The following is a 12002-nucleotide window of genomic DNA, read 5'->3' as shown; positions in this document are numbered from 1 at the left end:
TACTCCAAGGAACACTTTGGTCTTCATGCGCTAGTGACAGGCACTCACAGCCTGGCAGTACAACCATAGAGAAGCACTCCAAGAGAGGTTACTTAAGGTTCCTTTTTCTGTTATGGAAGTGTCTGAAGGCCTCGTTTAGGGTTAAACCCCTGTTAAGGCACTATTAAAAAAAGCATATAGAAGTACAACGTCAGGCCCAGAGATGCCATAATTTAAGGAGACAAATGTGATGGGCAGGCAGAGAAAACTAACAGCAGCAAAAGAACCCACATAATTACACACGGGTCCTGTGCTACTTACACAAGTAGCTTTGGCTTTTTTCTTTTTAAGTACACACTTTGGATATGCTAATTCACCTTTTATCATTTATCTGCTTGTTTATTTTGTTTCTGCCAATTCAACCCCAGGAGAGAACAAGAGAAGTGTAGTACCCAGGTCTGGTATTTAGAACTCAAGCTGACCTTAGCACGCAGGTGCAGCTCAGAGACTTCAGATGCCAGCACAAGATGCTCTGCAAGTCATACCAAAGGATATGCGCGCAACAAGTTGCGCATCATTTTGCTGGAGAATGACCTCTCTATTTAGTGCAAGTTTAGCCAAAGCTTTCACGCCCCTGACAAATTGGCAGTGCTGCCAATGACAGAGCCTATCAGGCACTGCTACTGTTCCTGGCCTCTCAGTCTGTCCTCAGCCACTGATTAAATGTCATCTACTTAAAACAACTTCTCCAGAAGCAGGACAAAATGGAGAATTACAGCTCTTAATTAGCAACCCTTGTCTCAGCAGAGAGCACATGCAAGCTTTACTGAGTAACAGACGTCTCGAGAAAGACAAGGCAGATTGATCCCATCAGATATCACAAGCTAAGCACCGCTAGGATGCTAAAACTACATCCAAATGAGCTAGCCAAAACCCAGCAGTTCTGGGTCCTCCCTGTAGTGATTAAAGGATTTTGAATGGCAGATACCCTTACTTTCTGGACATTTTATAAAATACACTCATATTTCTTAGGGATCATCATCGCCTGTTTTTATCGCCCATTGAGTGACAAAATGCACCACCCTCTGCTTTCCCTCCTCCAAACGGCAATAGTAATGCTAATGCAATTAAGTGCTCATTGCATCTACTGAAACCTATGGGCAGAGATATCCGAATATCCTCAGCACAGCACCTGTATTTTTGTCTCATGAACACCTGTAATCTACTCCGCCTTAGTCAGACATGCAATAGTGTATTTAAAAGAACCATTACTATCCTAGACCCCTGCCAACACAGTGGAGCAATCAGTCCAGTTCTCCAGTGGCAGTGTTAGAAACCACTGGACAGTACCGGATCATTTGTCCTTTGAAATCATCACCACACCTTCCTCTTTTGTCCCCATCTTTCTAAATTATTTTAATACACAACATACAGAAAAGCTTCACGCCTGTCACTGAAGCATAAGGCAGCTTTAAGGGGAAATGCAGCTGTTTGGTGCTATGGAACAACCTTAAATCAACGAGAGAACAGAGAGGTAAGTCTAGTACGCTCAGAGGTAAATATGATGCTGCTTACAAAATAGAGAAACCAGAGGTGATCAGATGTGATCTAAGCATGAGGTAAAAATCTACATCTAGACATCTAAGACACTGTAGTCAATCCTTCCATGCCATCATCCCCGTTTCCCCCAAAATAAGAGCTTGCAAAATCACAACAAGCACTGGTCTCCAACTCAGGGGTAGACTGGCCAGACACCCAAACAGCAGTCTAATTCTCCTGGAAGGTACCCTCATTTAGTTCAGCTGACCCAATTTCTACTCTCAGAGTATCACAGCCTCGACACAATACAGTGGTAAGCTACAAGCTTTGATAACCCCAGCCAGTCTCTCACCAGTAATACTTACCAGTCCGTTGGACTGCCACGCTTGCTATCTCCACACTCTTCTCCTGAATCTTCTGCCATGAGCTATCTGCCCCTCTCACCCACTCGCTCACAAGACACCTGTAGGTACCCCCATCCATCGGCAAGGCCTGGGACACAGATAATCGATATGTGTCATTTGCTCCAGTGTCCAAACGGATATCTCCATTTCGGTAGCGCTCTTCATAGCCAGGACCAGGCTGGAACTTGCCCTCATGAGTCAAAGATAGAACGTCCCGCCAAGTTGATCCACTTTTGATCTGCCAAGTCACGTGCAAGTGAGTGTGCTCCGGGGAGGTGGTGATGGCTGAGCAGCGCAACTTGAAGGAATCGCCCTCAGACAGCTTGAGGGACATTGAGGAACGAGCTTTTGTACCACTCACCATTAAGCCATCAGAAATCACTATTTGAAAAGAAAAAAAATAAAACAAGCATCATAAAATGGGAGCAAGGAAAGCACACTGACTGGTTCAGCTCTGAGGTAGTAAAACCACCACAGATCATCACCTGGACAATCATTCTTCCACACAGCAGCATTCCAGGAACAAGAAAATTCAGCTAAAAAAATCATTAAAGGAAGCACCCCACTTTAGACAAGCATTCAACTTCATTTAATCCTTCCCCTCACTTCAATTTCTCATCCAAGTAACATTATTCTGGCTGTTCCCATTCAGAACTATTTTGATTTTCATGGTAGTAAAAGATAAAACACTTCAAAAAACTGTCTCCCAAATTATTACTAAAGAACTCTAAATGAGAGAGCAAAGCTAGGACACAACTGCAGGAACAACATGCTAAAGGGGAAAAGGAAGATTACTTCCTTCATAGACAGAGATATCTAAATGACACTATAAATAAAAAAGAGAAGACAGGCTGTGTTTTGTACCTAAAGTTAGCCTCTCTGCCCAGAGGCTTACTGAGATTAAATATTCACCGACATCTTCAGAAAACCCACTGCTTAGTTTTCCCATTTATATTTACATATTTGCTACATAGAAAAAGTACAGTGGTATTTAGAGTAACAGCGTCCCTTCACTTCTTCATCTCACTTCCCTCTGCTGCTATCATACTTCCTAATTTGGGATTTTAGCATCAGGAAAATTAAACAGTAACAGGAAAAAAAAAACGCTTATGAGCAACATAAATTCAGCATGAAATGTACATGTAAAATCAGTATCCAAAACAAATTTAGAGCACACCTCACTCTTCAGAAATACCTTTCACTTGGACCTCAGCATCATAATTTCCCTGAACGGTGGCATCAGTGCTGGGTGTGGAGCATTTGTATTTCCCTTGATCAGCTGGCTGGATGTTTCTAATCACGAGTTCCACAGCATCGTTGCTGCTCCGTCTCAGTTTGATATCCCCTTGGCCCACACGTTTTTGGTACTCCTCAGAGGTGAACGTAGAATCCCAGGTACTCACTATCCGCATGAAGTCAGTCTCCCGTGAAAATTCCCAGTCAAAGTTCTGTTCACTGGGTCCATCGTAGTCGCTAACACTGCAAGGGATCACCACCTCTGTGCCCATGACTCGAATAAGAGGACCTTTGGGCACTCTCACAATACGTCCTCTGCAGAAAGCTGGGTAGAAGAATTAAGAAAAAGACAGCAGAAAGTTAACAAAGGAATTACTGAGCTGAGCTGTTCACCTGAAAACTTTGACAAATATATATGTGTGTGTGTGTAAAATATATATGTCAATATAAAGACAATGTATATATTAATTTTATATATTATTATATATTGTATATATAATATATATATAATTAAAATCAGGTTGTCCACCCCACCCTGCAGAAAGCCAGAATTAGGAAGAACAGTCTTTCCTATTAACATCTCAGTGAAGCAAAAGCCCATAAGCATACCATTTTTAGTGTGGGCAATCTTTGTTTCACTGCTCATTTAGTAATGCGTTAGGTAAAGAAATGCAAAGATAGAAAAAGCAATGGAAAGAAAAATGTAGGGAGGAATAAAATAAAAAGCAGAGAACTAAGTACAGATCAAATGGACAGCAGTTTCGCCACCAAAGGCCAAGTGCTAAGTAAGACACTTAAACAACATTAACTAGCAGTTTTCAGTGAGGGCATATTCTGATCTGGCTGCTTTAAAACTCTTCTGCTGACATCAGTGGGAGGTTCAAAGTAGGAAATTCTAAATTTCCTGTAGCTTAAGGGCCATAAAAGTGGTAAGCTGACATTCTCCATGAAACAAGTACAGTCACCTCCGCCCTAAAAGGTCACAGCTTCTCTAACCCAGGTGAGTTTCCCTGCCCTCTTAAATGATTTAAAAGAAAGAACTGATTTCAACAGACACAGTTTGCTCATACTGTATTTCTGCAATCCCTCCTGTTTCCAGCACACACTTTGTCTTTGGTTGAAGTCCCAGAACATGTTGGCACAACAGTAAAACTACATTAGCCACTGTGAAACACTACCAGTGCAGCATTTCACCACTGACAAATTTACATTCAGCTCCTGTAACTCAGTCAGAAGAGAACCATCAATAGTCACTAGGTAGCCAAGAACCAGAACTTCAGGATCCAAACTGAAAAGCAGTCCATTTCCAGTACTCAGACTTCCACAGTAACTATTAGCCATGTCCCATATTTACTCACAGAACTGCCATGGGGCAATGCTGTCCTGCCTTCCCACATCAGAAGACGGGTCACGAACAGGATTCAAGTATACATCAAGTTGCTGAGAAACAAGACATCAAATAACCCTAGAGTCTACAATTCAAAAAATACCTCAAAATACCAGACTTAAGTACTAAAGAGGAAGAAATTCTCTCCTATCACCACCACAACAGAGGCTACACGTAGTGTAGAACGGTTGTTCTTTGCTAGACTGGCACATAGTAATACATAAAAGGCCAAATAGCATCAAGAATACTGTACTGAAGGCAAGGCACTTGGGAGTTATACAGAGCAGAGGAAGAAACAGTTTTGTTTTTTTTTTCCAGCTCAAGTTTTCTGGGACCGTCTCACTAGAAGGACAGAAGAACACCTCTGTAGAAGGCTGGCAAGGCAATACATTATGCTCCAGGAAAAAGTGAAAACCGCTTAAACTAGCCTGAGGACCTGGCAAAGACACAGAGGGAGACTTTTCTGGTGAATTTGGCTCTATAGCCCAAAGAATAACCTCAGTAGCTGCACGTGGATTTCGGCAGTTCTAGCTTCCCAGAAGAGCAAACAGTTTTGATTTATAGTCCTAATGACAACAACCTTTTCAGCATGAGAATCCTATCTAAGCTCAGCCTCCAAACACAAACCTACTGCATCCCACCAGCTCCAGTCCAAAGCAAAACATTTTAGCAGCATGAGAGAATATAAGAAAGTCGAACACAGAAGGACAGATCTTCCTAAAACCAAGCAGACTGCCATAAACACAGAGCAAGATCAGATAAACCTAAAGGTTGATCTGGGAAACCAGTCAGGCAGAGCTGAACTTAAACAAAACTACCTGCAACCGTTGTAATTTACTAGTCACCTTGGAAAAGCTACCATCTATGGCTATGAACACCAACATACTTGCTGAGCCTTCCCCACCCGTCATATTATACGCCTTACCATAGATTAAGACCCTATTCACTGGCTCAGAACCATCATGTCATTAAGCACCCAGGGATGGGCAAAGAAACTACTCCTATGTAGAGAAATCACCTATTGGGGAACCTGTCATGAAGCACAGCTTGACCCCTCCAGAGCAGCATGGAGGAGAAATGTGTCAAAAACTTAAGGTCTCCTGAGGGCATTTAAAGCTGAAATAAGTAGATGGGTACACTGAACATAACGAGAAGAAAAAAAAAAAAAAATCATCTTTGATCCCCAATTACAGGCAGCAAGGTTTGCATCACAGTTCAGTGAACAGTTGGACCAAGAACTGACATTGTCTTTACCATCCTATGCTCAACTCCCAGCATACTCTTTGCTTTGTAGGGTATTCAAGTGCACAGGCTCATTCATACCAGTCCAGTTTCCTGATTACTATGACATCCTGTGTTCAATATTGGTGCTTCATTAAACTTAGTTTTAACATGACTGGGTTTAATCTCTTATCCCTTCTATCCCTTCCTCCACCCCTTTTTTTTATTTACATAGAAGTACTGTAAATGAAATTAAACCATATAGGAATACCTGTTATTATATATCCGATCAAGTGATTGACTAGTCCAAATTAGGAAGTTGGACTACTCTGCATCATACACCTGTGAATGGGGTAGGAGGGGAAAAAACACTATTGCCTCTGTATTGTCCCACAACCACCATTAAGGACATCTCTCTAAACACAAGCGCCATATATTAAAATCAGGAGTACCAAAAAAAAAAACCCACCAATTACAGTAAATAAAAATTGCTGACGACTCCAGCACACACAGGCCTCAAAAGGCCTTAAACTGAAGCGCCATTCAATCCTTCAACTTATCTTCTTATGAAAAGAGATAACAGGTAAGCTTTAAAGCACAGTCTGACAGCCTGGACAGACTTTGGACAGACCAGTGTGAGAAGTCAGCTGAGGATCCTGACTGAGAGCATTCCTCATAAATGCTGTCTTCTCTTGAAAATACTCTTCCATGACATTGAAACAAGCAGACAACACTGTTCTGCATGTGTCTTTGGCTGTAGAACCGCATACCGTGCACTGCACTAATCCAATCTAGAGGTGACAAAGGCATGACTAATGTGGCAAGGGCTGCATATTTGTGCTCAAGATTAACAGTGACAGCTCAGCTTCTCTTCCTTCCAAGGTCACTAAAGACCCTTTGACATTAAATGAAGGCATAGGTGATTAGCACCTCCGGAAGAGAAAGGGAGTAAAAGGGAAAGACAGGGGCATAGGAGCGCCTCAGCAAATCCGTTCAAAATCAGTACCCCATGGCTGCAAATCATAGATGATCCCCCTCCTCACAGCAGTCTCAAAAGCAGACAACGATTTCCGTTTCACAATAAGTTGCAAGGAGGGCAGGGGAACAGGTTGCAGGAAAGAAAAGGGACAGCCTATAGGAGTTTCTCATAGTTTTATACTTTACAAACAAGAACATTCATGACTGCTAAGATGAATGAGGTTTCTCATAAGGCTGGCACACATAAAGACAGCAACTGCAGGTTCAGAGCACGTGAACTTACTGCAGAACATCTCGTGTGCTCTAATTTTCCACAGGTAAGGAAGAGTACCTACAAGAGCAGATAACCAAGGGTGAGCAAGCTGCTACTCTAGGCGACCTGGGAGGCTCGTTATCCAGCAAACGGTGAATTCATGGCTCTGCTTTTTGTTCTGTAGCAATCAACAGCGAAAGTATCCCTAGCTGCTAAACAAGGTGTTACCTTCTTTGCTGTGCTTGAGGGATTAACATTGCATGTAACTGTAGCAGAAGGCACAGAGGTACAGACACTGACCTTGGCAGGAGGTGAGCTCCGTGTCGCTCCAGCAGAGAAATGAGGAGCTTTTACAAATATTTTGTTCTTGCAGAGCCCTGTGTTAGAGCCACATACCTCCCCCCTCCCATCTTCCCAGAGTAATCAAAGTTCAGCTTTCATAATACAGAAGAGCTTCACACTCTGTAGACTTATTGGGAGCATTTATTTTCCATGACACCTAGTATATTTCAGTGTTAATATAAGGTGACATACTCTTAATGAACTCACTTGAATCCTATTTAACTGTAGAAACAGATGCAGCAGGACAGAATAGTGTATACACCAGTGACAAGAACCAACAGAACACTGACAGTTTATTAGTATTTTAGAGTATCACAGAGCCCACCAAAATAAAGACTCAGTAACTGGCTCTGTATCATAAACAGCAATGCTGGACATCAACCCTATCTGAGGGCAAGATTAATTGTTTACATGCAAAACACTATTTTTATAGACTTACCAGACCACCAGATGAAATTGCAAAGAACTATTTTCCAAAACAAAAGATAACAGAGTCTCTGTAAGGAGGTCAGCACACAAACACACAGGTTGGGACTCATTAGGCCCATTAGACAGGTGACAGGACTGTCAGGAAGCGGCGGTGCTTTTGCTGGGCTGGGCCAGAAACACCCAAAAAGTAGGGCAATCACAGAGCCTCGGTGGCCACTTATCAAAATGTGACCAGAGAACTCCCTCTAGGGAACGCACGGAAAGCTTCACCAGGAACACAGGCAAAGTCCGGCTCAAGGTAAAATAATAAACTGGGGTCTGTCACATTAACACAGAGGTAAGATGGCCCAGACACAGCCTATGCAATTTTAGGCTAGCGTTTGTTCTCTAGTGATCAACAGCTGTGCTCATCTATGCAGTACCTAAATGAATTTGTCCCATCACCTAGATGCACCATGTCATTGCTGTCATTGAATCAAAACCTTTCAAAGAGGAGAGTGGGAAATGGAAACAACCAAGTAGATGGGTTGCTAAGTCAATTCAAGTACTTTAAATAGCAATCTGTGATTTTTAGGATAACCAAGAAAGCAAGGCAGCAAAATCAAGTAGCATCTACAGAACAGGTGGCCTGTTCAAACTCTCAACAAGCTACAAAGCTCCTCAAGAAAGAAGAGCTGGTAAGAATTTCCTCTCATGTCAGAGATGCTATTATTGATGAAGAAAATATCTTGGAAGCAGGATTTATACCTCTGTATCATTTTATGAAAGAAAGAACATGACTTAAGTTACCTGTGGAGTCACCCACAAGGCTGAGAAGATATTCCCATTGCAAAGAGAGCACACTTCTACTTCAGCACTCTTACACATCATGCTTCCTCCAGCCGGCCCTAGGCCGCCCTATCTAATATGAAAACATGTTCTTAGCAACCTAGAGAAGGACGCTGACTATGTCCGCCATCCAAAGGAAAATGCGTTGTGACATCCAGTAGGAAGCCAATTAAAGCTGAAAAAGTAAGAGCTGAAGAATGAGTAAATTGGCTCAGACTAAGCACTCTGAGCCTCTGCATCAGGAAGAGTGAGAACACCCAGCCCAACTCCTCAACCAAGGCAGTCAACAGGAGACTTAACAACAACTTAGCTGATGCCTGTCATCCCAAAAGCATCTCAACAGAGCTTTCCAAACAAAAGGTTACTTAATTTACCAGCTAAACATTGCCATGCCTGGAAAGGAAATACAGCAGCCTATTCAAATTCACAACAGTTTATGATTGGAAAAAAAAATACTGCAGCCAACCTTGCAAATGGTAGTAATGATTTTTCCCTCCCTGAACTGCTTCATTTATTTTCAGTCTAGGCACCACTTTGCCACAGTACTGTGTAAATGAGGGGGCTGAGCAGGGACAACCCTTCTTCTGCCACACTGAAGTATCAGGAGTGGATTCCCTGCCATGGAAGTTGTGCACTCTGCGTCCTATTCCTAGCAAAATGCCAAAGCTCCCACTTCTGTACTGCACTGCTTAACTACAGCGTTTGTGACGCATGGAGCCATTTTACAGAATGGAGACAGAAAAAAGGATTTGATTTTTTCATCTTTTTTGATCAACCAAGGAGACATATCGACACAAATCCTCTTCCCCGTTTTGAAAAAGGGCGGATCAGGCCCCCACTGGGAAGAATTCAGTGAATTTTTCCAGCCAGCAGACAGGTGAAGGGACAGACACCACGCCACACGTTCACAGGCTCTTCTCTAGGGAAGGAGAACAGAAGCGCAACAGCATGAGAGAATATAATCCCTATTTCCAATCTTCCCCTTTTCCCTGCCTCCCCTCCCAGCTCCAATTATCATTAAGCAGCTCCAAATCAAGAATGTCATATGTGACTATCCGGGAGAAAAAGCTACAATGTCCACAATGTGCAAAACCTCTCAATACTGTTACCACAGAATATATATTTTTTAATATAGTGTGATTTTCCTAGAAGTGGCACACTTGCACAAACAGCACGTTGCTTTGAGATTCTCGCCCCCCCCCCTTTTTAAATGCAACCAATTAAATTTGCTAGCCCACATGGTGTGCATGTATGTATATATGTATTTATAAATACAAAATATATAAAACAGAGGAATAAACAGCAAAATTAAGCAGATTGAAAGGAATTTCCTTAAGAAGTACCAGAATTTTAACAAACTATTGAAATGCCTTTACAGGTTTTAAGAAGAAAAAAAAAAATCTAATTAAGTGAGATCTCTTACCATCCCTGTATAACATGCGCCAGCACCATACTCTTCTCCCCAAGGCAGACAAACATACAGTAGGAGTTGGGATCTATCCGAAATAAAATGACAGGCTCTCGCTACTCTTTCCAAATTACAAAAATCAGGCTGCCCTATTCAGCAGAAGCAACCTGCACCTCACAACCAGAGAGCCTGCACAGGGAGAGAACGAGGTCCATTGAAAGAGACCAAATCTCATTCCTTGTGTCTGAACTAATCACCATAATAGCGCTGAAGTATTTGAAGCACGCAGGGCTCCATACCCTACAAATCAACTGCACTGTTATGCCTCCCCAACTGTGATTCTATACCTGAACAACTACTAGCAGATTTTTATGGCTTGAAAGATCTGCAGCATATCTTCTCAAGGTATCAGTGAAGAGCAAATGAGAGAGTTCAGGAGAGAGACATTTACATTGTTTTTTCCCAGGCGGCTAAGGTTCTTTTTTTAGATAATGTAGAGCTCTTATCAAAAGGAATTAGACTGGGTGTAATTGCTTAAAACCCATTATCTCTATCAGGATGAAGAAATGCATACTGCATCTTAAGCGAAGCCTCAGAAATGCTATCGTACTGCAATCCTGCTGGATTGCTCTAATCTCCATGCCATCAGAGATGTCTCAGAAAGGCCAAATCTCCAGCACTGGGGGAAAAAGTGGATACCCCTCCAGCAGAAGTCCATCCATGCCATATGGATTAAGATCCACGTGAAAGGATTAAAACATCATCTTTTTGAGCACAGTAATGACCTGCTGTTCTGTCTTGCCACTCACATCCCTCTGAGAAAAGGCATTTCAAACACCCCTCAGGAAACCACTTTCACTAGGACACAGCTCCCAGCTATGCTATGGTGCAGCTTCCCATTTGTAAGAGGCATTCCATACCACTTTGTGTTAGGTGCTTGCCACCTCAGCTGGCTAGTTACCTAGGCTCTGTCATCCACGGACAGAAGCTCTCAAAAACTTCTCTCTAGCTTGCTGTCTATAGTCAGAGGCTAAGGAAGCAAGTCAGCTAAGCTCAGTTGAAAAAGTGACTAGACTCCACCATGCCCTCACCCCTTAAAAAGCACCTTCCCCCACTCACCCACACACAGCACAAGTTTGCAGAATACAATCTCAGTACAGGGGGCCAGATGAACATCTGGTGAGCCAGGCCTGAGCTATTCTGCCCACTACAAGTGTCCAAACGTTACTGTGGACAAATACGTAGTAATTGGCAAGTTCAAGATCTGGAAACAGCAGTTGGAAGGCCTTGTTATCTAAAAAGGCAAGGATGGTAAGAGAACACTACTTCGCCATACAAAGTACACCAGATCTACTGAGTCTGATCACTGGCCACAAAGGTCTGTTCTGGAAAACCTTCATTAAACTGTCTCACAAGAAGAGAGGCCTTCTTCTCTTGCCATGACTCCCTGCTAAGGTAACTGCAACAGGCAGAATTGCTTCCCTTGCTGCATGCTCAGAGCACCTCTGGGCTATGAGGCATGAAGTATCTTCTCACCCTACAGCTCTACCCTTTTGGAAAGCAACCCACTAGCACTTCCTTCACCTGAGCAGACAACCCATTTTCTCTAGAAATGAAAATGAGCTGCAGGAATTTGCTATAACTGCTTCTGGGATGAACTCCTGATAGCTACAATCCAAGAAGAGACCAGTAAACTACAGCGGAAGCTTGTTAGGCAGAAGAGAGGCCGCATATGCAGTAGTGCATAGATGCAGCCTTAAAACACTGTATCACTGGCTGCTGATACTCCAAGCCCCTCAGTGAAGGGCTGGTTCCCCCCAGTCACAGGAATAGGTGTGCCATAGGAAGGTAGAGGTAGCTTACTGCAGGTAGCAGGGAGAGAGGAACCATATCACCTTTGCTGCACAAAGCAGAAGGCTAGCTCAAACTGAGCAGCCCTCAGCGCTCTGTGACCCTGCAGACTTGTGGTCTGAACAGAACAAACATTCATACTAAAGA

General features: G+C 42.9%; 1 protein-coding gene across 9 annotated transcripts in view; it reads right to left on the bottom strand.

Moving 5' to 3' along the window:
- PTGFRN (prostaglandin F2 receptor inhibitor) overlaps positions 1-12002 on the bottom strand; it is a 117163-nt gene that overhangs the window by 38003 nt on the left and 67158 nt on the right. For 8 of the 9 annotated variants that reach the window (XR_011134858.1, XM_068910068.1, XM_068910077.1 and 5 more), the window contains 2 exons: positions 3118-3483; positions 1884-2303 (listed from right to left, as the gene is read on the bottom strand). Coding sequence is in view for 8 of the 9 variants with exons in the window: in XM_068910044.1 (XP_068766145.1) it covers positions 1884-2303; positions 3118-3483 (786 nt within the window). In the remaining variant the exon portion in view is untranslated. Of the gene's footprint in view, positions 1-1883; positions 2304-3117; positions 3484-12002 lie in introns of those variants that run through there. The other variant, XM_068910104.1, reaches the window with a different exon arrangement.

Source organism: Struthio camelus, chromosome 1 (genome assembly GCF_040807025.1).
Source record: "Struthio camelus isolate bStrCam1 chromosome 1, bStrCam1.hap1, whole genome shotgun sequence".
NCBI lineage: Eukaryota > Metazoa > Chordata > Aves > Struthioniformes > Struthionidae > Struthio > Struthio camelus.
Note: the sequence above shows the minus strand (reverse complement) of the source record. Positions and strands in the feature narration are given on the sequence as shown.